We start from the raw sequence: 23,794 nt of genomic DNA on the forward strand, positions 1-23,794 counted from the left end.
GGGCATCAAGGGGTATAAGGTCAAAGGTGACAAGCAGTACTGAGGTAAAAGATTAGCTCAGCCTTATTGAACAATGTGAGTCCTGCGTCTATTTCTTCTGAGTTTATAATATAAAAATATCCTCTTGCTCACCTGCACTGATTTGATTAACATTTTAATGCAATTGGTTTCTAAGATTGTCATAGCCAGGGATGGTAGTGAGGATAAGCTCCCACTACCTATGAAGTGCTCCAAATGGCATGCGACTCTTAACAGCCTCTGACAACCAAGTCCATCTCTTGGCCTTCACATGTGGCTTAGCTACTAGGCCCGGCAAAACTGTTTCTACTGACAAGAGAAGGGGTAAAGGTGGACCACTGGCCCCTCAAAACTAGTTGCTTTGGGCAGGTGGGGCTCATCAGCCTTGGACAGCAGCACACCTGGGAGAAGGAAAACTCTGATTTTAAACTTCCACTGCCTTGCGGCCAGACCCACCCATGGGAATAGCTTCAGGAGTAAACCCCAAGGAAGAAATCCGGAGCCGGGGTCCCTAAGGCAGTTTGATGTTGTTTACAACTTCACTCTGGAAACCTGTGACGACACTGGTGCCAAGCTGTATTGGTGCTTGCCCTTCCCTTGGACTATATCAGTGACGTGGAGAGGGGGAACCCACTGCATTGGCAACAGCCAGTTCTTCAAATCTTCCTGCCCAGGCTTGCGCCCTGGAGAGGATACAGTCTACCAGAGGCACAAACCCATCATCTCCTGGGATTGACGGCTGCCAACTACTTAATGCAATTAGTCCCTGCATTTAAAGAGCAACTGAAGCAGGGGTGCACCTTATCACCTTAGGGTGTTTCAAAAGATGTTTGGCATCTGAGGTATTTCCTTTCAAGTTCAGGCCTGAAGTAAATTGGAGGAATTCAGCACCCACCTCTCACACAGGAAGTTCCCACAAATAGCAAATTGCTCTATTCTGACCTTGGCTGAAAAAAAAGACTGTTGACAAGAAGAGAAAAAGACTAAACTTGTACTAAGGTTTCCAGAAGACTATTAACAAAAATAGTAACCATGATGTATAGATAGAGTATTTGCTGACCATATTGTTTTCTGATTTGCAAGATGTGGCAAGTAATGTGTTTGTAGGGAGACACGGGAGAACTGCAGATGCTGGGATCTGGTGCAAAAAGTAGACTGCTGAGAAACTCAACAAATCAAGCATAATCTTGGAGGAAAAGGGGTGGTCAACATCTTGGGTCAAAACTGAGAGTGTAGAGGTAAGATGGCCAGTATGGAGAAGTGGGAGGTAGGGCTGAGACAAAGGCTGATTGGTGAGAGGTGGAAACAAGAAAGGGGTGAAACAAAAGTGGTGATATATTGCAAAGCTCTGAGGTGTTGCAGTCTCGAGGTGTTGTGGTATCGGGGTATCCCAGTGAATGACTCGTATGCAAGGGTAACATAAAGTTATCATTAACAGAATGTTATTGCCTTGGGCCTTTGTTGCAAGTGCAGTAGAGCGCTTGAACAGAATTCAAAAGTAGAATAATTATACTTCCATTGGAGTATTGGTGAGACCACGTGTTGAGTATTATGTGTGCTATTAATGTTCTTATTTGAGGAACAATGTGAATACATTTGTAGCAGTTTAGTGAATTATCATCTGGAATGGCAAGTTGGCTTAGTCGGAAAGATGGGGCATGCTAAGTCTTATCAGAAGAATGAGGAGTCTTGATTTAAACTTGTAAGATTCTGAGAGTGGCCATGGAGAGGTTACCTCTAGTGGGACAATCTGGAACTCAGAGTCACTGCTAAAAAAAAAAAGGATTCTGCATTTAAAACATCAATGCAATGAAGTTCTTTTCTCTGAAAGGGTTATAAGTTTTGTCAAAGGGCAGTGGTAACAGAGTCTATGAATATTTGTAAGGCAAATGTAGATCAATATTTGATAAACGAAGGGAACAAAATTAACTAGGTATAAGTGGGAATGTGGAGCTGAGGTGGAGAAGTTTCAACCTCGATCTCATTAAATAGCAGAAATGGCTTGAGCAGCCAAGTGGCTTGCTCTTATTCCTAATTTACATTTTTATTTATTTACTTAGAGATACAGCACGGTAACAGGCCGTTCTGGCCCAACAAGCCTGTGCCACCCAAATTACACCCATGCGACGAACTAATCTACAAACCTGTATGTTTTTGGAATGTGGGAGGAAACCCACACCGTCACGTTGAGAACATACAACAGTGGCATTGAGTTTGGGTCGCTGACACTATAATAGCATTACGCTAACTACGACACTGCCATGCCACCCCTAAACATTAAACCAGCCTGAATTTGTTCAAATCATCTTCTTATGTCCACGGACTGTCTATACATGGCCCAGCCAGAACTAGACACATTTTTGCGCCTTGTTGTTGAATTCGGCAAGATCTGCAACAGTACAGGGTTTCTCTAGCAATGGGCATTGCAAGAGATGTTGAATAGTTTGTGGCTCAGTTCCACATTCACAAATTGTCGGGCTGGTTGTATAGCCCCTTAGTGACACCTTTGAACAACCTACACCAGTCCTAAGTCTGTTACGGCACTTCCAGGTTGCCTAGTTGCAATCAGCTCCTGGGGGAAGGCTTTCATCCGGTGGAATTTCCATCGTTGGGGGTTGTTTGAGACTGGCCAGCCGGTCTTTTCACAAGGCAAGGTGAGCTTGTACACTGAGGTCACTACTACTTTGCTCAGCTCTCCAGTTAGAATTTCGATGAGGCCAAGGTAGAAGCATTCACGTCGCGGCCCTGTTTCAACCAATTCTACCACCACCATGTGCAGCAAGAAGTGTATTCAACATTTTTAAAAATTTGTTCAAATGCGTATTGATGAATGAAAGCAAAACTGTATTATTGGTGTGTGGAACATTGTTTTGACCAAGGCATAGATGGCTACAGACCATATGTGGGTATTTTTTTTTAATCTATTGAGATACAGCTCAGAACAGCACTTCTGGCCCTTCAAGGTACACTTCCCAGCTATTCCCTGATTTAACTGTAGCCTAATAATGGGACTATTTACAATGACCAACTAACCTACCAACCGGTACATCTTTGGACTGTGGGATGAAATGAAACTAGAGCACACGGGGAAAATCCACGTGGTCACGCAGGAGGAGGGGACATACAAACTCTGTACAGGCAGTGGCAGGAATTGAACCCAGGTCACAGGTACTGCAAAGCATTATGCTAACCATTATACTACCATGCCACCCCATAGTACTTGTTTAGATAAGCACCATGTTGGCATGGACATGTCAGTCTGAGTGGGCTGTTTCTGTATTGTGTGAGCCTATGACTTAAGGAACATATCTGGTTCATTGTACAGGAAATCTTACTCTAGCCAAATTGTATACATTACTAACTGCTAACTGGAGGAATACAGGTCCTCTCCAGCTTCCCATCTTCTGCTGAGTGGGAACTGCATTTCTAACTTGCAAATTGTTTGGAAACCACCCTAATCTGGGGACAATCTGGATTGAACTGAACTGGTAAGCATCAAAATACTGAAAATTCAGAAGAAGCATTAATTATAGGCCTTATACAATCCTACTGGAAGTACATTAGGCAACAGGGATTACATACTTGTTAGAATGATTGTAGCTGAATCTTTCGATCATTATATTCACTGCCTTAATTCCCCTCATCTTTCTTTGGTTCTTATTTAATTATCACCAAACACACTTACTCTATCAAAATACATAGAATATTCAACTGTTGCATGTTATCAAAGTACGGCCTTTGTACGGAGACATGCCATTTGATTGGAGTTTGCCCCTGTCAATTGAGATGGAGACATATTGAAGGAAACACATCACAGTTCAGAGTGACAGTGTGGTTGGAAGCTCCACTTTGTCTTGGGTGGCAGGGAAAGTCCACCAACTGAAGCAGACTAACTGGTCATCAACTGCTGATAAAGTACCTTTAAAAACAGGCAGGTCTGTGGTCTGAGACACAGCTTCAAGAGAAGAGGAAGGTGAGAGAAGCCCTGGATACACCATCTGTGTGATGGGGTCTAATTAAGGGGCACAGTGTATGCACACTTAGCTGTGCATCTGTTCAGCAAATGTCTTTGCATAAAGTCAAATGTACTGTGTCAAGAATTCAGCTTTCTGTTTTCAATTGTGTGGCAGGGTACAATTGTCTGCTACAGTATGCAGTGGGAGATAAGAATACACGGGATGCCATTTATACAAGTCAGGGTTCTCATTTATCAGTGAGAAAATGTTCCACTTAAAAATGAATAACTGTTGATGAAGGAATAGGTGTTGAATATTGATCTAAATCTTTTCATTTTTTTTTCACAGAATTTTTGAAAAGAGAGCAGGAATTCTACTTAGTGTGTGAAATCCATCATGAATCAAGGGATGATCCTTGTATTAGCTGCTGCTATTTTCATGACAGGTATGAGATTCTATATCTAATCCTTTGTTTTAAATATTTTTTACACTGTTAGGTGTTTAGTGTTTCTCTTGAGCTTGCGCACCTTGGACACCAGATGTGCACACAACTGTTGAGCCCAATTTTAAGGTCAAGGTCTGAGCTTAGCAACCATTGGTTCTACAATTTGGTTCCTCTTTGGTGAAAGACTTGATTCGACACTCAGTCTGGAAAGATTTTAAACCAGGTCCCAAAAGACAAATTATTTTACTCTAAAATCATCTAACCTCATCTCCTGAGAGGAGTACCTGATTATCCCTTCAATACGGAGTGTGTTATGGTGAAGTTGCATGGGCCTTACAAACTGATTGCCTGCTAAATGAATAATAGGTATATTGAACTTGTTCCTGTGTTGCCACTGTGAAATGCTGCATTCCTTTTCTTTCATACAGGTTCCCAAGCTGAACTCAATAGATAGTAGATTCGAGATGCATTCTGGGATTACATCAGCCAATTGACCAACAATGACCTAAATGAAGGCTCAGAAATCAGCCAACAAGTCAAGTGAGTGTCAGCAATATTAGGAATAGTTACAGAAGTTGTGCTAGCTGGGACACACCTGGACATAGCAGTACAGGAAAATATTGACCGAAAAGCTAAAATAGGGCTTTCTCTGCCAGTTTGAGATCAAATAGCAATGAGGCTGGTGTTTGAAATAACAGATGTTGCTTCTGGCACATGCTGAAAGTATCTCAGCAAAGTAACGTTTATTCGTGTAATGAAATCAGATCAATGCATATAGCTATGTGTATAAGCAGGTATACCTTCAGGCATAGGAACAGCTTTATGTGAAGCCAGATGCAGCTACAGTTTATTTAAACTACAGTCATGTACAGACATGGAAAATGTAGATCTAAATAGATCTGTGTGCAGGAAGTAGCAGATATCAGATACAAGCCTTCAACCATACCAAGGCTGTATCTGATATCTGCCACTTCCTCAACACAGATCTATTTAGGCCAACATTTCCCATGTCTGTACATGACTGTAGTTGCATCCTGTCCTGTGTTACTAAAGAACATGTGCAATTAATTCCAAAAGGTATTCTGATCCCAATGTCTTTCTTATTGTAAACCATCCAATCTTCTGCATGGTATGTTTGACAATTGGACTTGCAAGGTGCTCTGTCTAAATGTATCTCTTTCCTGTAACGAGAATAAGAAACAACTGTCTCTTCTTTTCCAGTCACCTTATTCAGGATAATCTGCAGGCCGTCAATGACTATGCTGAGGATCTCCGACAGAAGTTGGCTCCTTACACCGATGGTCTTCATGAGAAGATGACAGTAGACATTGAGAGCCTTCGCCAGCAGATAAGAGAACAGCTGGAAGACCTGAGGGAGAAACTTGCTCCATCTGCTGATGGAGTTCATCAGAAGATCAGCAGGAACATTGAAGAATTTCATCAGAAGTTGACCACTTTTGCTGAAGACCTGGGCCAACAGCTGCGTAAGAATGCAGAGGAACTTGGGCAGAAGTTGACTCCCTTTACTGAAGAGCTACAGGCCAGATTGGAAGTGAGCACAGAGAACCTGAGGGAAGTCCTGACTCCCTACGCTGAGGAGCTCCAGATGAAGATTGATGAAAACATGGACACCCTCAGGCAGGATGTGGCTGCCAAAGCTGCTGAATTCCGCTCCAGGTTTAATAAGAATGTCCAGGAGCTTCGCAATAGCTTGGCCCCCTATGCCAAGGATGTCCAGATCAAGATGAACCAACAAATTGGAGAAATGTCCCAGATGGTTGAACCATATGCCGAGAAGCTCCAGGCAAAAGTCAATGAGCATGTGGATGTTCTGAACCAAAGGCTGAACCCTTACATCGTCGAACTGAAGGCTAAACTTAACGAGAACATGGACCAGAACCTGGGCCCATTCATTGAAAATTTCAACACCAACGTTAACCAGGGAATCGAGGAGTTCCATCAGAACCTGGCTCCCTACACTGAGCAGCTGAAACAAATCATCAGTCAGAATGTGAAGGAGATGCAGGAGAGACTTGTCCTGGGTGGAGGTAATGTTCAGCAGGATCTTCAGACCCAGCTCACCAATTTATGGGGCAACTTCTGGCAGCATCTGCAGAACTAATTGAGATGTAGAATGTGGCTCTATCAAACTGTGTGTCAAGACTCAGGGGTCCTCTTACTATCTCAAATGGTAATATGCCGAAATTATTTATTGTTTTTTGACTGAAAAGTATTAAAATCAAATACTGAAACTTTGGAGCGTGAACTATAAAATACCTGCAATAAAACTTTAATATCTGAGAAGTTTTCCTTGCCGTACTACATGGTCGAAAATAGTTATCACTAGAACTATGTAAATCATACTGCACAGAACAAAGCAATTCATCTAATTCATCCAACACACTACATCCCATTTTCCCACACGTTTCCCCAATTACTGCAAATATCTCTGACAAGCATTGGTGCAATGCAATTTTTGGAGATACTTATTGAAATCACACCTGCCCTATTCTGACATATCTTTGATGGAAATCTGCTCCTTCTGCAGCTTGGACAGCCTTCATAAAGTCTTTCGACCATACTTAACATCAGTAATTCAATCAGTGTTTCAAAGATTCTAACATAACTTCAATCCTATATGTATTATTGAACAGGTCATTTCATCAGGCCACTGAACCTGCTAACTTTAATGTCTGCAGTGCAAGATCCGTAAGACATAGGAACAGAATTAGGCCACTTGGCACATCAAATCTGCTTCATCATTCAATCATGGCTGATTTATTTGCCTTCTCACCTGATTCTCCTGCCTTCTCCCTGAAACCTTTGACACAGCTACTAATAAAGAATTGACCTACCTCCACTTTAAATATTCCCAATTACTTGGCCTCCATACCTGCATGTGGTAATGAATTCCACAGATTAACCACCCTATGGCTGAAGATATTCCTCCTCATCTCTGTTCTAAAGGGATGTCCTTCTATTCTGAGTCTGTGCCCTTTGGTTCTAGAGTCTTCGACAATTGGAAACATCCACTTCAGAAGCACTCCCTTTAAGTCTTGCAATATTTGTTAGATTTCAATCAAATTCCCCCGCAATCTTCTGAACTCCAGTGAGTACAGGTCCAAAGCCATCAAACGCTCCTCATATGTTAGCACTTTCATTCCCAGGATCATTCTTGTGAACCTCCTCAGGACCCTCTCCAACTGCCAGCACATCCTTTTCTAAATACAGGGCCCAAACCCATACATACACACCATATCTGTATACACACTGTCCCACACCACACCAGAACCATGTTTGGGTACCTGATATTATGACCATATGTTCTGTGCAGGTGACTGTGGATCTCTGATGAACACTTACCCATTCATGCCAGCTGCTTATTACAAGCTTGTTTAAAGCCTGAAGATAACTACGATCAGGTACTGGACAGTGGGAACGAGAGTTTATGCTCAGCGCAAGGAATAAGGTGTCTAGGTGCAATTAAAAGATCAGAGAGTGAGAATCGATGGAATTGGAGCAAGTGCAAACAGAGAGTTTAAGGATGCAGATAATCCAGTGGAGCAGAAAAGAAGTCATTTCAAGCGAGACAGATACAGATTCAGATTTATTTATCACATTTGTGTTAACAATGAACACAACCCAAGGGTGTGCTGAGGCAGCCCGCAATTGTTTCCACACATTCCATCACAAACATTACTGGCCCAATATGTTCCAATAAATAACACAAGGAGCAACGACAGCAAATTAGAAGAGACAATAGCAACAAAACAAACCCCTTTTCTATCCATTCACCCATTCACACACCCTGACAGGCCTCCAAACCCAGAGTAGTTCACCCTTGGGCCTCCAGGCCTTGTCTCTGGATTCTCAGACTCACAGGCATCGGGCCTCCAACTTCAGACTTCACAGGACACTGATCATAGGTTTGACCTTCAGACCTCAACTTCCAGACTTGCACAGATTTCTCACCCTGGTAACCCGTGTCTTCATGATTCCTTTGGACTCCCATGACTATTTTGAGCCCCTACTTCTACCTTCAGGCTTATAACTTTGGTTTTTCCCTCGGTACTTTGCCGGGTTTGAACCTGGAGCTTCTACTTCCACGTCAGTGGAATTTTCCATATCTACTGCTATATCAGAGTCATGGGTTCCCACCCTAAATACATCATTGATTTTAAGTGGTGTTCAGCTTTGAGCACCAGAGAACAGAATAATTCTTCAGGCAAGTTGCCCAGAGCCAAGTCCATGACACTGGTCACGACTCAGCCACATGAGTTGAAGGTAGAAAGGGCACAAGCCCATAGTGACGGTTAATTTAAGACTTAGAAGGTCAGATTGGGATTTCTGCAGTCATAAATGTGATCACAGTTTGACGTCTCAACTCACTTGTGCCAAAGCTAAGGACAGACTCAGGCAATAATATCCTGTTAATTCTCCCAGGCCGTTCTGTTGTAGCCAAAACATTGTGAAGCAGCCTAATCCTAGAGAGAAGGTCCATAACACTCGCCAGTGTAAATCAAGTAGTTTTTCAATATAAAGAGGGTTTCTCCTTCTGTTACCCTTTTGGACAGCGAGTTCGAGACACTTAACACCCTCGAGGTGAAAACCATTTCTCATCTCCCCTCTATGCCACTTGGCTTTTGTTGCTCTTTGAAGAAAAAAAAAGGAAAAAAAAAAAATTCGGTCCTACCTCTTTACTGTAGATCCTCATAATTTTACACCCCTCAGTCAATTCCCAAAGAAAACAACCCAAGCTTCTCTTCTCAAAGCTGAAATGATCTGGTTCTGTCAAGAGTCTTGAAAGAAGTGGCAAGTGAGAATTGATACAATGGTTTTAATTTTCCAAAGTTTTTTAGATTTGGGAAGGTTACTATTTCTTAGTCACTCATTTCAGTATTGAGCAGACTACACCTCTGTGACTGCTTCATATGTTTACGTCCTTTCTGTGGGACGGTGGTGGAATGTTATCATTAGTACTCATAGTGTTCTGTTAAATATATTGTCGCGCTCTGGTCGTGGTGGGTGGAGGGGGCATGTGGTCCTGGCCAGAACTCCTAGCAGCCAGCACTATTTATTGTACTTGTTTAAAATGCTTTCGTGGGATTATAGTGGGATGTTCAAGTTAATTTATTGTTACCTTTCAGCTCGGGTTATTCTAATGTGCGTTTGTGGGTCACCCTGACAGTAACCAAGGTTTGTAATAATCACCTCCCCTGTCTGTGTGTGATTGAGTGGCTTCTCTCCCCGGGCCATAGTGCCTGGTCAGTTTTTGTGCTTGTCACAATAAAACTGGTAGTTGAGCATTTCTCATCTGTCATCATGGACCGAATGCTCACCTCGCTGGTGTCAGGAGTGGGATTAGAAATTGACGGCGAGATTGAAGAACTACGACGTCAAATAGAACGCCTTAAAATCTGGGGAATAAGTCGAAGGACCGAGTAGTATGCCTCTCCCGCACCCTCAGACCAGGCTCTCGAAGACGGGACGCAGACCCAGAGGGAGGACTTGGGAACCGAGCATGGTGCTTTTCCAAGGATCCCCGATGGGGCGAGCGTACCCAGGCTCCAAACTCTGGGGCACACAGTGGAGCATATCACCTGCCTCACTCTCAGCCCATGCAGAACCCAAGACGTCGCAGCCATGGAAGGACGGGCAATATGGCAGGCACCACCGATGCCCCTGGAACAAGAGGACAACCAAATGGCCTCAGGAGTTCACACCACAAGGTCCATCATGAAGCTCCCAGATACAATGGTACCAGCCGCTTGGAGCCTTACATGGCGCAAGTGAAACTTACGACATGGCACAGCAGATGGAGCCCCATCAAGACGACAGTACACCTTGCCCTGGCACTGGAGGGGATGCCCTGCAGGCCCTTCTCGACCTAATATCGGCTGAGCAGCGTAACTACAGGGCCCTTATCATGGTGCTTCGAGCTGAGGCCATTGGAGGAAGCATTGAGGGAAGAACTGGGCAGCAGGCAGAACCATGTGAGAGAAAGCCTGGGGGCACTTGCAGCAGATCTCCACCACTGTGCTTGGCATGACTACCCCCAGTTCCCTCCTGCAACCCAGAAAGAGCTTGCCCTTCACACCTTTCTAAAGGTGCTGATACCCAAGTGCATTCAGAAGCAAGGCACCAGCAAAGGCAGAGAGGGCAAAACCAATTTTAGCCCCCAAAGTGTTCCAGCATCACCCCGCACACCACGAGCCCAGGCTTCTGTCACCAAGTCAGAGGAGGAAACAGACAAGCAGGAGCCAGTGAGACAGGTATAACCAGCGCTGTGCAGACCCTGCCATAGGCCACGGAACAATCTCTGCTACCAATGTGGCAAAGCAGGCCACGTGGCCAGGAATTGCCCAGCACCAGCGCCACACCGCAGCCCAGTGCAGCCAATGGGAAATGCCAAGTGGGTGGCAATACCTGAGACTTCCAGCAGAATCCTTCCGTTGTTGCCTCTCCGGGTGGGCCATTTGGATGAGGAGCATGGCTTGTACGTGGACTGCGTGGTGGAGGGCATCAGATGCCGTGCATCAGTAGGCACGGAGTCAACCAGCACCATCATCTGTCCCGGAGTCCTCCCCAGCAGGGACCAGCCAATCCTGCCTGCGTGTACAACGATGGCGGTCCAGCTGGCTACGGTCACAGGTGACTGTGCAGCGATGTGAAGAAAGAGGTGGCTGTGCATCGCAGTGGGGAAAAACACAGTGAAGCATGAGGTGTGGCCAGCTGACTTCTAGGAGTCCTGCATAATTGGCTGGACCTGCTGTCCCACTGGGGGGGGGGGGGAGGGCATGTGTGGATGTGCCAGGGGCAACTCCCTACCTCCGTGCAGAAGCCACAGTCTCCGCCAGGGAAGCTCCAGGATGCAGACGCGTTGGGGGCAGCAACAGCTACCATCGATCTCACAGCGGCCCGCGTTAGTGCAGCACAACCCACAGTGGCCCACAGCAAACCAGAGGCAATTGGCAGCAACCACTATTTGAAGAAGAGAACTCTAAAGATTCAAAATCTGCTAAGACAAAACCCTTATTCTAACACTAATTCCAGTTCCAGATATCCCACAAGGCAAAAATATCCTCTCCCATTTATCCTGTCAAGATCCCTTATATGTTTCAATCAGGCCACCTCCCAGTTTTCTAAAGTGCACACACAAAAGATAACCGGTTCAGTCTTTCCTCATGAGACAACCCACCTATTTCAGATATTGTCTCCACTGAGCAGCTCCTGTCCTTGTTTAATTGAACTATTCACACCATTCCAGATGTGGTCTCACTCATACCCCATCGAACTGAAGAATAATCTGCCCACTAGTGAATGTAACCCCTCTGACAATAAATAATACTCCATTTTATGAGCTTTCTCAGGTGTATAAGATGATAAGAGGCATTGATCGTGTGGATAGCCAGAGGATTTTCCTCAGGGCTGAAATGACTAGCACGAGGGGCATAGTTTTAAGGTGCTTGGAAGTAGGTACAGAGGGAATGTCAGGGGCAAGTTTTTCCACACAGAGTGGTAGGTGTGTGGAATGCACTCCGTCAGCGACGGTGGTGGAGGCAGATACAATAGGGTGTTTCAAGAGACTCTTAGGTACATGGAGCTGAGAGAAATAGCGGGCTATGGTAATCCTAGGCAGTTTCAAGAGTAGATTACGTGGTCGGCACAACATTATGGGCTGAAGGGCCTGTAATGTGCTGTAGATTTCTATGTTCTTATTTACTGGCTGTAGCTTTATTTTCATCTTTTCTGATCCATGCTGTAGGACACCAAGATCCTTCTGTATCACCAAAACCCACCAATTACATCGTGTACTGCATATCTTTTATTTTTCCTACTAAAAAGGACAATTTCCACCATACATTTTGTCACCTCTTACATCCTCTTCACAACTTGCTTTCACACCAGTTGTGTCACTGACAAATTTAACACCGTAACTTTATCCAGGCCAGTTGTACTCGTTTTAAGACACACTGAGACACACAAGCCATCTCATCCTTCTGACCAGAAAAGTACCATTTATGCGAACTCTTGGCTTTTTCTGTTAACTATCCTGTTTTCTATATGAAACATTACCTCTTCTGTCAGTAAATTTTATTTTCACAGTAATATTTGATGTGGCACTTTATCAGTTTATCAACTTGCAGACTTGTACCATGTGTCCCACTTTGTTCAGTTCAAGCAATAAGCTGACTTGAATGTGTATTTGATCTGAATGGTTGCCTTGACAACAGTACTGTGGCTTCCTGACTTTCACATAACCAAGTCCCACTGAAAAAGATACTTACTTTGCCCAGTCAGTTGGTTTACATGCAGTACATGCATTCATATCTGCATCTAGCAAAGAACAAAATTCCCTCGTGGTTTTTGATAGTTTTTTCACAGAAATGCTAATTTTACACATGATATTCAGTCTGCATCTAGCAAAGAACAAAATTCCCTCGTGGTTTTTGATAGTTTTTTCACAGAAATGCTAATTTTACACATGATATTCAGTGTGAGCCTGAGTGAGATCAAGTGTAAGTGTACAGATAACTGCTAAATCTCAGAGGATCCCACAATTAGCAATTTGCAGGTTATTCCATTCAGTGATGATTTCTCCAATTCCTTCCTTCGATTGGCTCTTAGTTTTAGTTACCAGATTTATAGCTTTAGACAGTTTCTGAAGGCACTGGATTAAAGTGAGTGCCTAATATCGTAACTGCCTCAGTGAGTAGATCAAATACTTACCAATAAATGAAATACCACTGTTCAAATTAATTTCTACATACTAGTTTTCTTTCTTGAGTAAATCGCCCTGTTCTGCTCATTTTCTCCTCTTTCCACTGCACTATAATATCATTACCGCAGGGGGAAAAAAATCTCCATTTGCTTCAAGTATGCATTAAACAATCCTGCGTCTTGTCACAATTTAACCTTCCAATATATCCAGCCATACTCCAGTCTACCATTTTCCTCAAGTATCATTTACCTGAACAACCTGTTCATGTAATTTGATGTCTGGACGCAGTGCCACATTTTCAGTTTCCCCAAACTCATTTAGTGTCACGTCCCATACTTTTGCAGCCTTGCCAATAACTCACAACAGGCATCAGCCACTTGACACAGTATTCACAGGTCAACTCTGCATCGAGTGGAGCTACTGTCCCACAGTGTCCCCATCTGGGTTCAACCCTGACCTTGAGCACTGTCAGCTTCAGATCCATCTATACATCATGTGTAGATCAAAACAGACATTTCCGTTAACAGCCAACACAATCTACGGCAGCCTGCAAGTGTCGCTATGCATTCCAACACCAACACAACATGCCCACAACGCTTGGCAGAGCAAGACAAAACACACAAGCAACAAAACAACTACAGCAAAACAATCCCTGTTCCTCCCTCCCACACACACAAACAAACTGTTGTCCAACCCCAGGACAGGCCTCTGGGCCTCCAGCGTCCAGTGAACTTGTAGATTCACAGACACTGGGCTTTGTTTTCCCCATTGGATTCGCAGTGGACTCAGGGCTCTGTGTGCAGTTTGCACGTTGTACATGAAGCAAAGTGGGTTTTCTTCAAATGCTCCTTTTCCTGACACACCTCAAAGTCAGACAGGTTGGTAGGTTATTGGACATTGTAAATTGCCGATAGACGGTTAGGATATGGGGAGATTTGAATGGAATGTGGGAAGAATTTAAAAATGCAGTTAATATAGTGTTAATGTAGGCTGTTGTTTGTCAAGGACTCCATTGGCCAAAGGCCTGTTTCTGTGCTGTGTGACTCTGTGACCATGAGGTCGCAGGTTTAAGCAACAGTGATTGTCTTGTGTGAATATGTTCACATGGAGAACTTTTAAGGCCTTAGCAGGTAAAACGATACAAAATCATAGATTCTTTTATCTCAGACAGGTCCTTGTTAGGCCCAGCATTTCTGTCTAAGGAATTAATTCCAATCATCACACTTTCCACATGGCTTTACAATTTGCTTCCTCTCAATCTATTTGCGGAGGCAAGGGGAGATTCTTTCCATCCACTCCACAAGATTCATTCCAGACGCCAGCAACTCATTATTCCGACATCTCCAATCTGCTTCCTTTGCTGATGATCTCGAATCAATGTCCTCAGGTTACCTAACCTGCTGCCAATGATGACAGACTCTCCCTGTCATTAAAAATACCTCACCCCAAGTCCATAGAGTGATCTAATGTTACAGAGGTAACAAATCATGGCCTTTGGAATGAAAATTTAATCTTGAATGGAATTTGCCCTCTCAGGTTGAGTTGGAGTCATGGTGAAGGCAGCAGTTCAGAGTAACATTCTTGTTGGAAGCTCCACATTCTCCTGGTTTTCAGGGAAAGTCCACGAGTCGAACACAAATGTACCAACTTTGTTATCAGCTGCTGATAAGGTGCCCTTATATACAGTGAGCGTCTGTGGGCTGCACACAGATCTCCTGGAAGAACACAGCAGAAACAGGTGAGAGGAGCCCTGACGCTCACTTTCCTCCACCCCAGCGAGCTTGCCTGCTTATCCTTTTAACTACTCTCTATGGACAGCTTCACTGATCAGGCAATTGGTCAAGGCATAGAAACTAAAGAACAGCTTTCTGTTTCTGTACTGTTACAGGGTATAATTAACTGGGAGTTTGATAGGTTCTTCATTAGTATGGGATCAAAGTTTATGGGGAGAATGTAAGAGAATGGGGCTGAGAGAGAAACTAAATCAGTTTTGACTGAATGGACGAGCAAATTCGATGGGCCAAAAGGCTCAATTCTGCTCCTGTGATTTATGGTTTTATTATTGACACGTCACAGGCTAGATGTATAGAGGATACTTTCTCTGGCTGAAGAGTTCAGGATCCCAGGGTGGGGTCAGAGTTTCAGAGCAAGGGGTGTGCCATTAAGGACATCAAAAAGAAGGAATATTGTAAATTAGAGGTCCGTAGGACTTTGGAAGTCTGGAGGGCTCAGTCACTGAGCACATTCAAAGCAGAAATGGATATATATCTGGTTGCCATGGGAACTTAGGGATATTGATACAGTGCAGGAAAATGGTGGTGAGCTCAAAGATCAGCTTTGATCTCAATAACTGAACAGGTTCAAAGGGCTGGATGCTGACTCCTTGTATAACAAATAGAGTTCAGAAGGGGGCAGTAATACTCGGGTAGATTTTCCATGTGGGTTTAAACCCTGGACTAACTCTGATCGTTATTTCTTTTCACAGATTGACTGCAAAGGGATACAGAAATAATCTGCCATACTCAGTATCATTTGAGAACACCACCATGTTTCCCAAAGCAATCCTCCTGCTTCTGGCTGCTGCCTTTCTCACAGGTATGAGATTCAAATATTCCTGTTCTCTTATTCTGGGACGATGACTGGGTTTTATTGCCATTTCCAGTCTTCAAAGGTGGTTCTTGATTGACCTTGGACTCACTAGCTTCACTTCACTGATGTGCACCTGATTTTAGCTCTGATCTGAATTCTGGAGCCCCTTGCATTGTCCATTCCTCCACACCTCAGCTCCTGGGTGCAACTTGTTCCTCCCCTTACTGGGTTTGTTTTAAGTCCCCGTTACAAATAATCAAAGACCTGGGATTTTACTCAACGACTCATTCAGCTACAGTATACCCCCAAAGAGGAGTGATCAGCAAGATACAGAGTGAAATCTTGTTACGCATCATTTGGTTGAATGAACAGTAGATGTTGTGGAATGTTCCTGCTGTGTTCCTACTCTGATCACCTCAAATTTTCCTTCCCATAGGCTGTCGGGCTGAGAGCAATGGAGATCAGGTTCGAGATGCCTTCTGGAATTACATCAGCCAAATGACTGAGGAAGCCCAGGATAGTGTCGAGCTGATCCAGAGCTCAGAAATCGGACAGCAACTCAAGTGAGCATTTGGGGTTTTAATGGGTACTAAGAATAGATCAGCAACATCTATTGAGCAAGGAGCTGGCCAGGCATGCCTTAGGACTGGAGCACTGCAACAGTCCACGAGGTTCTTTACAATTATTTTATAGAATCTGATCCTCACCAACATTATTGTCCAGCTCTATTTGTTAATTGACCAGTTTAAGATGCCAGTGAAGTCTCAACTATGGACACAGATTTCCTTCCCTTAAGGACATTATGGACTTCTATAATAACACAGTCAATCTGCTATAACAAGAGTGATATTTTGAATTCCAGATGTATTATTTATCTACTCTAATGTAAGTGTTTTTCACGAGGAGCTGAATTCATTACTTCAGATTAATCGTCATGGTTTTGTAGATTGGTTTTACCAGGAACATAACCACTGTGCTGTAATATTAAAGTGAAGGTTCCCCAGCAAGTTTAAAAACAAACAAGAATGAGAATAAATGATAAAAGGGGTAAACTCATCAGGGCTTGTGGAACAGATACCCAGCAAAACTTAACAGATAGGTAATAATAGATTGAATGAAAACTATTGTGTGACTCACATCGTCCCTCTGCAATGAACATCTACAGTTATCCTTAGAAGATTTTGTGATCCAAAATGTCCTTTATAAGCTCTCCTTTCCAGTGTACATTTGTTTCAGAACCAGCCTTGTACGTAGCTCTGTCTAAATGTACCTCTTTCCTGTAACGAGAATAAGAAACAACTGTCTCTTCTTTTCCAGTCACCTTATTCAGGATAATCTGCAGACTGTCAATGACTATGCTGAGGATCTCCGACAGAAGTTGGCTCCTTACACCGATGGTCTTCATGAGAAGATGACAGTCGACATTGAGAGCCTTCGCCAGCAGATAAGAGAACAGCTGGAAGACCTGAGGGAGAAACTTGCTCCCTTTGCTGATGGAGTTCATCGGAAGATCAGCAGGAACATTGAAGAATTTCATCAGAAGTTGACCCCTTTTGCTGAAGACCTGGGCCAACAGCTGCGTAAGAATGCAGAGGAACTTCGGCAGAAGTTGACTCCCTTTACTGAAGAGCTACAGGCCAGATTGGAAGTGAGCACAGAGAACCTGAGGGAAGTCCTGACTCCCTATGCTGAGGAGCTCCAGATGAAGATTGATGAAAACATGGACACCTTCAGGCAGAATGTGGCTGCCAAAGCTGAAAAATTCCGCTCCAGGTTTAATGAGAATGTCCAGGAGCTTCGCAATAGCTTGGCCCCCTATGCCAAGGATGTCCAGATCAAGATGAACCAACAAATTGGAGAAATGTCCCAGATGGTTGAACCATATGCCGAGAAGCTCCAGGCAAAAGTCAATGAGCATGTGGATGTTCTGAACCAAAGGCTGAACCCTTACATCGTCGAACTGAAGGCTAAACTTAACGAGAACATGGACCAGAACCTGGGCCAATTCATTGAAAATTTCAACACCAACGTTAACCAGGGAATCGAGGAGTTCCATCAGAACCTGGCTCCCTACACTGAGCAGCTGAAACAAATCATCAGTCAGAATGTGAAGGAGATGCAGGACAGACTTGTCCTGAATGGAGGTAATGTTCAGCAGGATCTTCAGACCCAGCTCACCAATTTATGGGGCAACTTCTGGCAGCATCTGCAGAACTAATTGAGATGTAGAGTGTGGCTCTATCAAACTGTGTGTCAAGACTCAGGGGTCCTCTTACTATCTCAAATGGTAATATGCCGAAATTATTTATTGTTTTTCGACTGAAAAGTATTAAAATCAAATACTGAAACTTTGGAGCGTGAACTATAAAATACCTGCAATAAAACTTTAATATCTGAGAAGTTTTCCTTGCCGTACTACATGGTCGAAAATAGTTATCACTAGAACTATGTAAATCATACTGCACAGAACAAAGCAATTCATCTAATTCATCCAACACACTACATCCCATTTTCCCACACGTTTCCCCAATTACTGCAAATATCTCTGACAAGCATTGGTGCAATGCAATTTTTGGAGATACTTATTGAAATCACACCTGCCCTATTCTGCCATATCTTTGATGGAAATCTGCTCCTTCTGCAGCTTGGACAGCCTTCATAAAGTCTTTCGACCATACTTAACATCAGTAATTCAATCAGTGTTTCAAAGATTCTAACATAACTTCAATCCTATATGTATTATTGAACAGGTCATTTCATCAGGCCACTGAACCTGCTAACTTTAATGTCTGCAGTGCAAGATCCGTAAGACATAGGAACAGAATTAGGCCATTTGGCACATCAAATCTGCTTCAGCATTCAATCATGGCTGATTTATTTGCCTTCTCAACTATTCCACTGCCACAATAACATAATTTGGTCAGCCAGGCTGTTTTCAACTGCAGCATCTCAGTATTCTTCATGCCCACTTTCATTCCTGACTGCAACTCAATTGTATTTCTGCGGTTTCCAATGAAACAGTGATTTCCACTGCTCATTGGAATGTAAGCTGCGCCTCAGTTAGGAGCTGCTGAGGAATACTTTCTTTTAAGATTACACAAACTAAGCAATCTCTCAGTGCATCATTAAGCCCATCATGGAAGGCAGTCTCTTCAATTCAGCCACCCATGCCAAAATGGGCTCCCCTTCTTTTTGATTCTCCTTATGAAATCTAAAGTGTTCTGCAATAAACAATGGCCTGGGTTCTCAGTGTTCCTGCATCACTTTTATAATAGCGGCAAAACTCAGACTTGATAGTTTGGTTGGAGCAGTCAAACGTCGAAGAAAACTGTATGCCTTTAAACCCAATACATTTAGCAAAACTGGCACTCGCTTCTCATTGGCTATTTCATTTGCATCAAAATACTGTCCCAATAGTTCAGTAAACAGTACATGAGCCATTTGAGTAATCAAACTCGTCAATCTTTCCGAAGCTACCAGCCATTTCTGATTTTTTTTAATGCGTAGTATCACTCGCTACTCACAGTTTATGATCCCCAAATTCTTCCGTTTACTCCATTTTAAAAAAACCTCGATCGTGCGTTCCCTTCCGAAAAGCACGTGCTGGCTGCATTCGCTTTAAATTGGGCCGTCTCTCCTCACGTTGGGGTGGATTTTCACTCGACGGTGCACCTGCTGTGTTTATTTTATTTTGAACGGTTCGCTGCGCTTAACAGGTTGGTAGAGGGCTCGGGTTCGTTTTAAAATACCTAATCAGCACCGTTATGTTTTCTAACTTCAAAACTTGAAGTAATTCAAAGAAAGATACAGAGTCCGAAATATAGCTCTCGCTTTGCCTTTAAGCGAGGCGCTCTTGTATCACGTGATAGCGTGATGACAGTCACAATTAATGCATTTTTACATGAAACCGTAATTAATTATTTAAACGAACAGGATTACTTCATCAATCTGCATATATCATTTTATTTTATATATATACACACACACACACATATATAATAACAACACAATTATTTAAACGAACAAAATACTTAAATCAAACTATATATATATATATATGTATGTATTTTCACACACAAGATTACTCAAGTATAATTGAAATATTAAATACAAAACAATCAAGTCTCTAGGTGCAATTAAAAGGTCAGAGAGTGAGAGTGAATGGAATTGGAGCAAGTGCAAACAGAGTTTCTGGATGCATATAATCCAGTGTAGCAGAAAAGAAGGCATTTCGAGAGAGACAGATGCAGATTTATTTATCACATGGTCATCCTCCATTATTTGCGTTAACACCCAACACAACCCAAGGGTGTGCTGAGGCAGCCCGCAATTGTTTCCACACATTCCATCACAAGCATCACTGGCCCAATATGTTCCAATAAAGAACACAAGGAGCAACGACAGCAAATTAGAAGAGACAATAGCAACAAAACAAACCCCTTTTCCATCCATCTCAGTGTCACCAACTGGGTTCAACCCTGAACTTAGACACCGTGAGATTCAGATCCATCTATTTATCACTTCTACTTCAAAACAAATGTTTGCATTAACAGCCAACACAATCTACAGCAGCCCGCAAATGGTGCCATGCATTCCAACACCAGAATCAGAATCAGGTTTATTATCACTGGCATGTGACGTGAAATTTGGTAACTTAGCAGCAGCAGTTCAATACAATGCATAATCCACAGAGAGAGAGGAAAAAATAAATTAAAAAACATGATAATAAATAAACAAGTAAAACAATTATGTATATTGAATAGATTATTAAAAAATGTGCAAAAAGAGAAATACTATATGTTAAAAAAGTGAGGTAGTGTCCAAAGCTTCAAAGTTCAGTTGAGAAATGGATGGCAGAGGGGAAGAAGCTGTTCCTGAATCACTGAGTGTGTGCCTTCAGGCTTCTGTAGCTCCTACCTGATGGTATCAGTCAGAAAAGGGCATGCCCTGGGTGCAGGAGGTCTTTAATAATAGATGCTGCCAGGAGATAAAAGATTTGAGCTATGGATAAAGAAAGGTCTTACAACCTACCTCTCATTTATAGATAAAAGAGTATTACAAAGTTTCCAAATCCTGCAGGACAAACATGGCCTAGAACATAATGACTTTTCTAGGTACCTTCAAATACGAAACTATGTTAACCAGAGTTGTAGATATACAGACCTATCAACAGTAGAATTAGAATTTTTCAAGATTCTGAATTCGGCTTGCAGTTCAATACCTAGTAAATCAGTTTCTCGCCTATATAATGCACTCTCCTATGCTAAAAATGTAAATACACTGTATATTAAAGAGAAGTGGGAGAAAGAAGCGGGGTTGGTACTTTCAGAGGAGGCTTGGGGGAAAATCTGCAGCTTTCAATGGTCCTCGACTAACTCTTTGACTTGGAGAGAACATTGTTGGAAAAACATTATAAGATACTTCAAGACCCCATATCAGGAAAAATATAAAGATACAAATGTGATGTGTTGGAGAAGGTGCGGCTCCAAGGAGGCAAATCATTTTCATATTTTCTGGGATTGCCCTAAATTAAGTCTATTTTGGGAAGGTATTCATAGAACATTAGTTAAGGTACGTAGGTCCCAGATACCCCTGAACTTTGAGACGCTCTATTTGGGGCATGTATTGTTCCTTGAACAGAAGGAAGATATAAAGTTGCTGCAGGCCCTCTTAGCGGCAAGTAAGAAATCAATCACTAGAAAATGGCTAAATCCAATACCACCTACATTAGAAGATTGGTACGAAATTATCTTGGAAATATTTAAAATGGAAAAGTTGACTTACTCCCTGAGAACTCAAAAAGAAACATTTTATTAAATCTGGAATAAATGGATTGAATATATAACCCCAATGCGAGCAGACTTTAGATGACTCTCCTAATGATTTATATTGCTCTTCTCATCAACACAGTAATATTGCTAACGTAAGCACCCCTAGTCTAAATGTTTGTTGTTTTTTTTGGAAAATAGAGAATTAACACAAGTAAAGGGAAAGATTTGGTAAAGGGATAAAAAAAAATGAAAAAATTAAGTAAATAAGTACATAGGGATTGGATAATTATGTCTGCGGGCAGGAACAAGCACGAACAAATTGGGATATAAACACCTACAATGGTTGGTATATAGGCTTATATGCAACATTTTGGACCAGTGGAAATGGTCCAGAAGGGTTGTATGGAAACTATTATTACCATTTTTCTTAACAACTAATTTCATTACTTAGCCTAATAGGTTAGATTTACCACAGTACATAAATGTTTATTTTCCTTTTATATCATCTCAATGTGTACTTAAGAATGTATAAATAATTGTAGTTTTATACGTATAAAAAAATGGAAAAGGTTATATGTGTGAAAAAAGTACATGATAATTGTGAATTCCTTATCCAAATAAAAATTAAAAAAAAAAATAATAGATGCTGCCTTTCTGAGACACCGCTCCCAAAAGATGTCCTGGGTACTTTGTAGGCTAGTACCCAAGATGGAGCTGACAAGATTTACAACCTTCTGCAGCTTCTTTCAGTCCTGTGTAGTAGCCCCTCCATACCAGACAGTGATGCAGCCTGTCAGAATGGTCTCTATGGTACAACTATAGAAGTTTTTGAATGTATTTGTTGACATGCCAAATCTCTTCAAACTCCTAATGAAGTATAGCCACTGTCTTGCCTTCTTTATGATGACATCAATATGTAGGGATCAGGTTAGATCCTCAGAGATCATGACACCCAGGAACTTGAAGCTGCTCACTCTCTCCACTTCTGATCCCTCGAAGAGGATTGGTATGTGTCCCTTCGTCTTACCCTTCCTGAAGTCCACAATCAGCTCTTTCGTCTTACTGACATTGAGTACCAGATGTTGCCACGGCACCACTCCACTGGTTGGCATATCTCACTCCTGTATGCCCTCTCGTCACCACCTGAGATTCCACCAACAATGGTTGTGTCGTCAGCAAATTTATAGATGGTATTTGAGCTATACCTAGGCACACAGTCAAGTGTATACAGAGATAGAGCAGTGGGCTAAGCACACATCCGAGGTGCGCCAGTGTTGATCGTCAGCGAGGAGGATATGTTTTTACCAATCCGAACAGACTGCGGTCACCAACCTAACATGCCCACAACGCTCGGCAGAGCAAGACAAAACACACAAGAAACAAAACAACTACAGCAAAACAATCCCTGTTCCTCCCTCCCACACACACAAACAAACTGTTGTCCAACCCCAGGACAGGCCTCTGGGCCTCCAGCGTCCAGTGAACTTGTAGATTCACAGACACTGGGCTTTGTTTTCCCCATTGGATTCGCAGTGGACTCAGGGCTCTGTGTGCAGTTTGCACGTTGTACATGAAGCAAAGTGGGTTTTCTTCAAATGCTCCTTTTCCTGACACACCTCAAAGTCAGACAGGTTGGTAGGTTATTGGACATTGTAAATTGCCGATAGACGGTTAGGATATGGGGAGATTTGAATGGAATGTGGGAAGAATTTAAAAATGCAGTTAATATAGTGTTAATGTAGGCTGTTGTTTGTCAAGGACTCCATTGGCCAAAGGCCTGTTTCTGTGCTGTGTGACTCTGTGACCATGAGGTCGCAGGTTTAAGCAACAGTGATTGTCTTGTGTGAATATGTTCACATGGAGAACTTTTAAGGCCTTAGCAGGTAAAACGATACAAAATCATAGATTCTTTTATCTCAGACAGGTCCTTGTTAGGCCCAGCATTTCTGTCTAAGGAATTAATTCCAATCATCACACTTTCCACATGGCTTTACAATTTGCTTCCTCTCAATCTATCTGCGGAGGCAAGGGCAGACTCTTTCCATCCACTCCACAAATATTCATTCCAGATGCCAGCAACTCATTATTCCTACATCTCCCATCTGCTTCCTTTGCTGATGATCTCGAATCAAAGTCCTCAGGTTACCTAACCTGCTGCCAATGATGACAGACTCTCCCTGTCATTAAAAATACCTCATCCTAAGTCCATAGAGTGATCTAATGTTACAGAGGTAATAAACCATGGCCTTTGGAATGAAAAATTAATCTTGAATGGAATTTGCCCTCTCAGGTT

General features: G+C 42.6%; 1 protein-coding gene and 1 pseudogene across 1 annotated transcript; both read left to right on the forward strand.

The window, feature by feature from the left end:
* Nucleotides 1–4,370: 4,370 nt before the first annotated feature.
* Nucleotides 4,371–6,710, forward strand: LOC134340743 (apolipoprotein A-IV-like; annotated as a pseudogene).
* Nucleotides 6,711–14,764: 8,054 nt separating this feature from the next.
* Nucleotides 14,765–18,130, forward strand: LOC134340827 (apolipoprotein A-IV-like). The gene is made up of 4 exons (XM_063038376.1): nucleotides 14,765–14,879; nucleotides 15,627–15,736; nucleotides 16,167–16,293; nucleotides 17,048–18,130. Exons 2-4 carry the CDS (start codon nucleotides 15,688–15,690, stop codon nucleotides 17,946–17,948), a joined length of 1,077 nt encoding a protein of 358 aa, XP_062894446.1. The 5' UTR covers nucleotides 14,765–14,879; nucleotides 15,627–15,687; the 3' UTR covers nucleotides 17,949–18,130.
* Nucleotides 18,131–23,794: the final 5,664 nt, after the last annotated feature.

Source organism: Mobula hypostoma, chromosome X2 (genome assembly GCF_963921235.1).
Source record: "Mobula hypostoma chromosome X2, sMobHyp1.1, whole genome shotgun sequence".
Taxonomy (NCBI): domain Eukaryota; kingdom Metazoa; phylum Chordata; class Chondrichthyes; order Myliobatiformes; family Myliobatidae; genus Mobula; species Mobula hypostoma.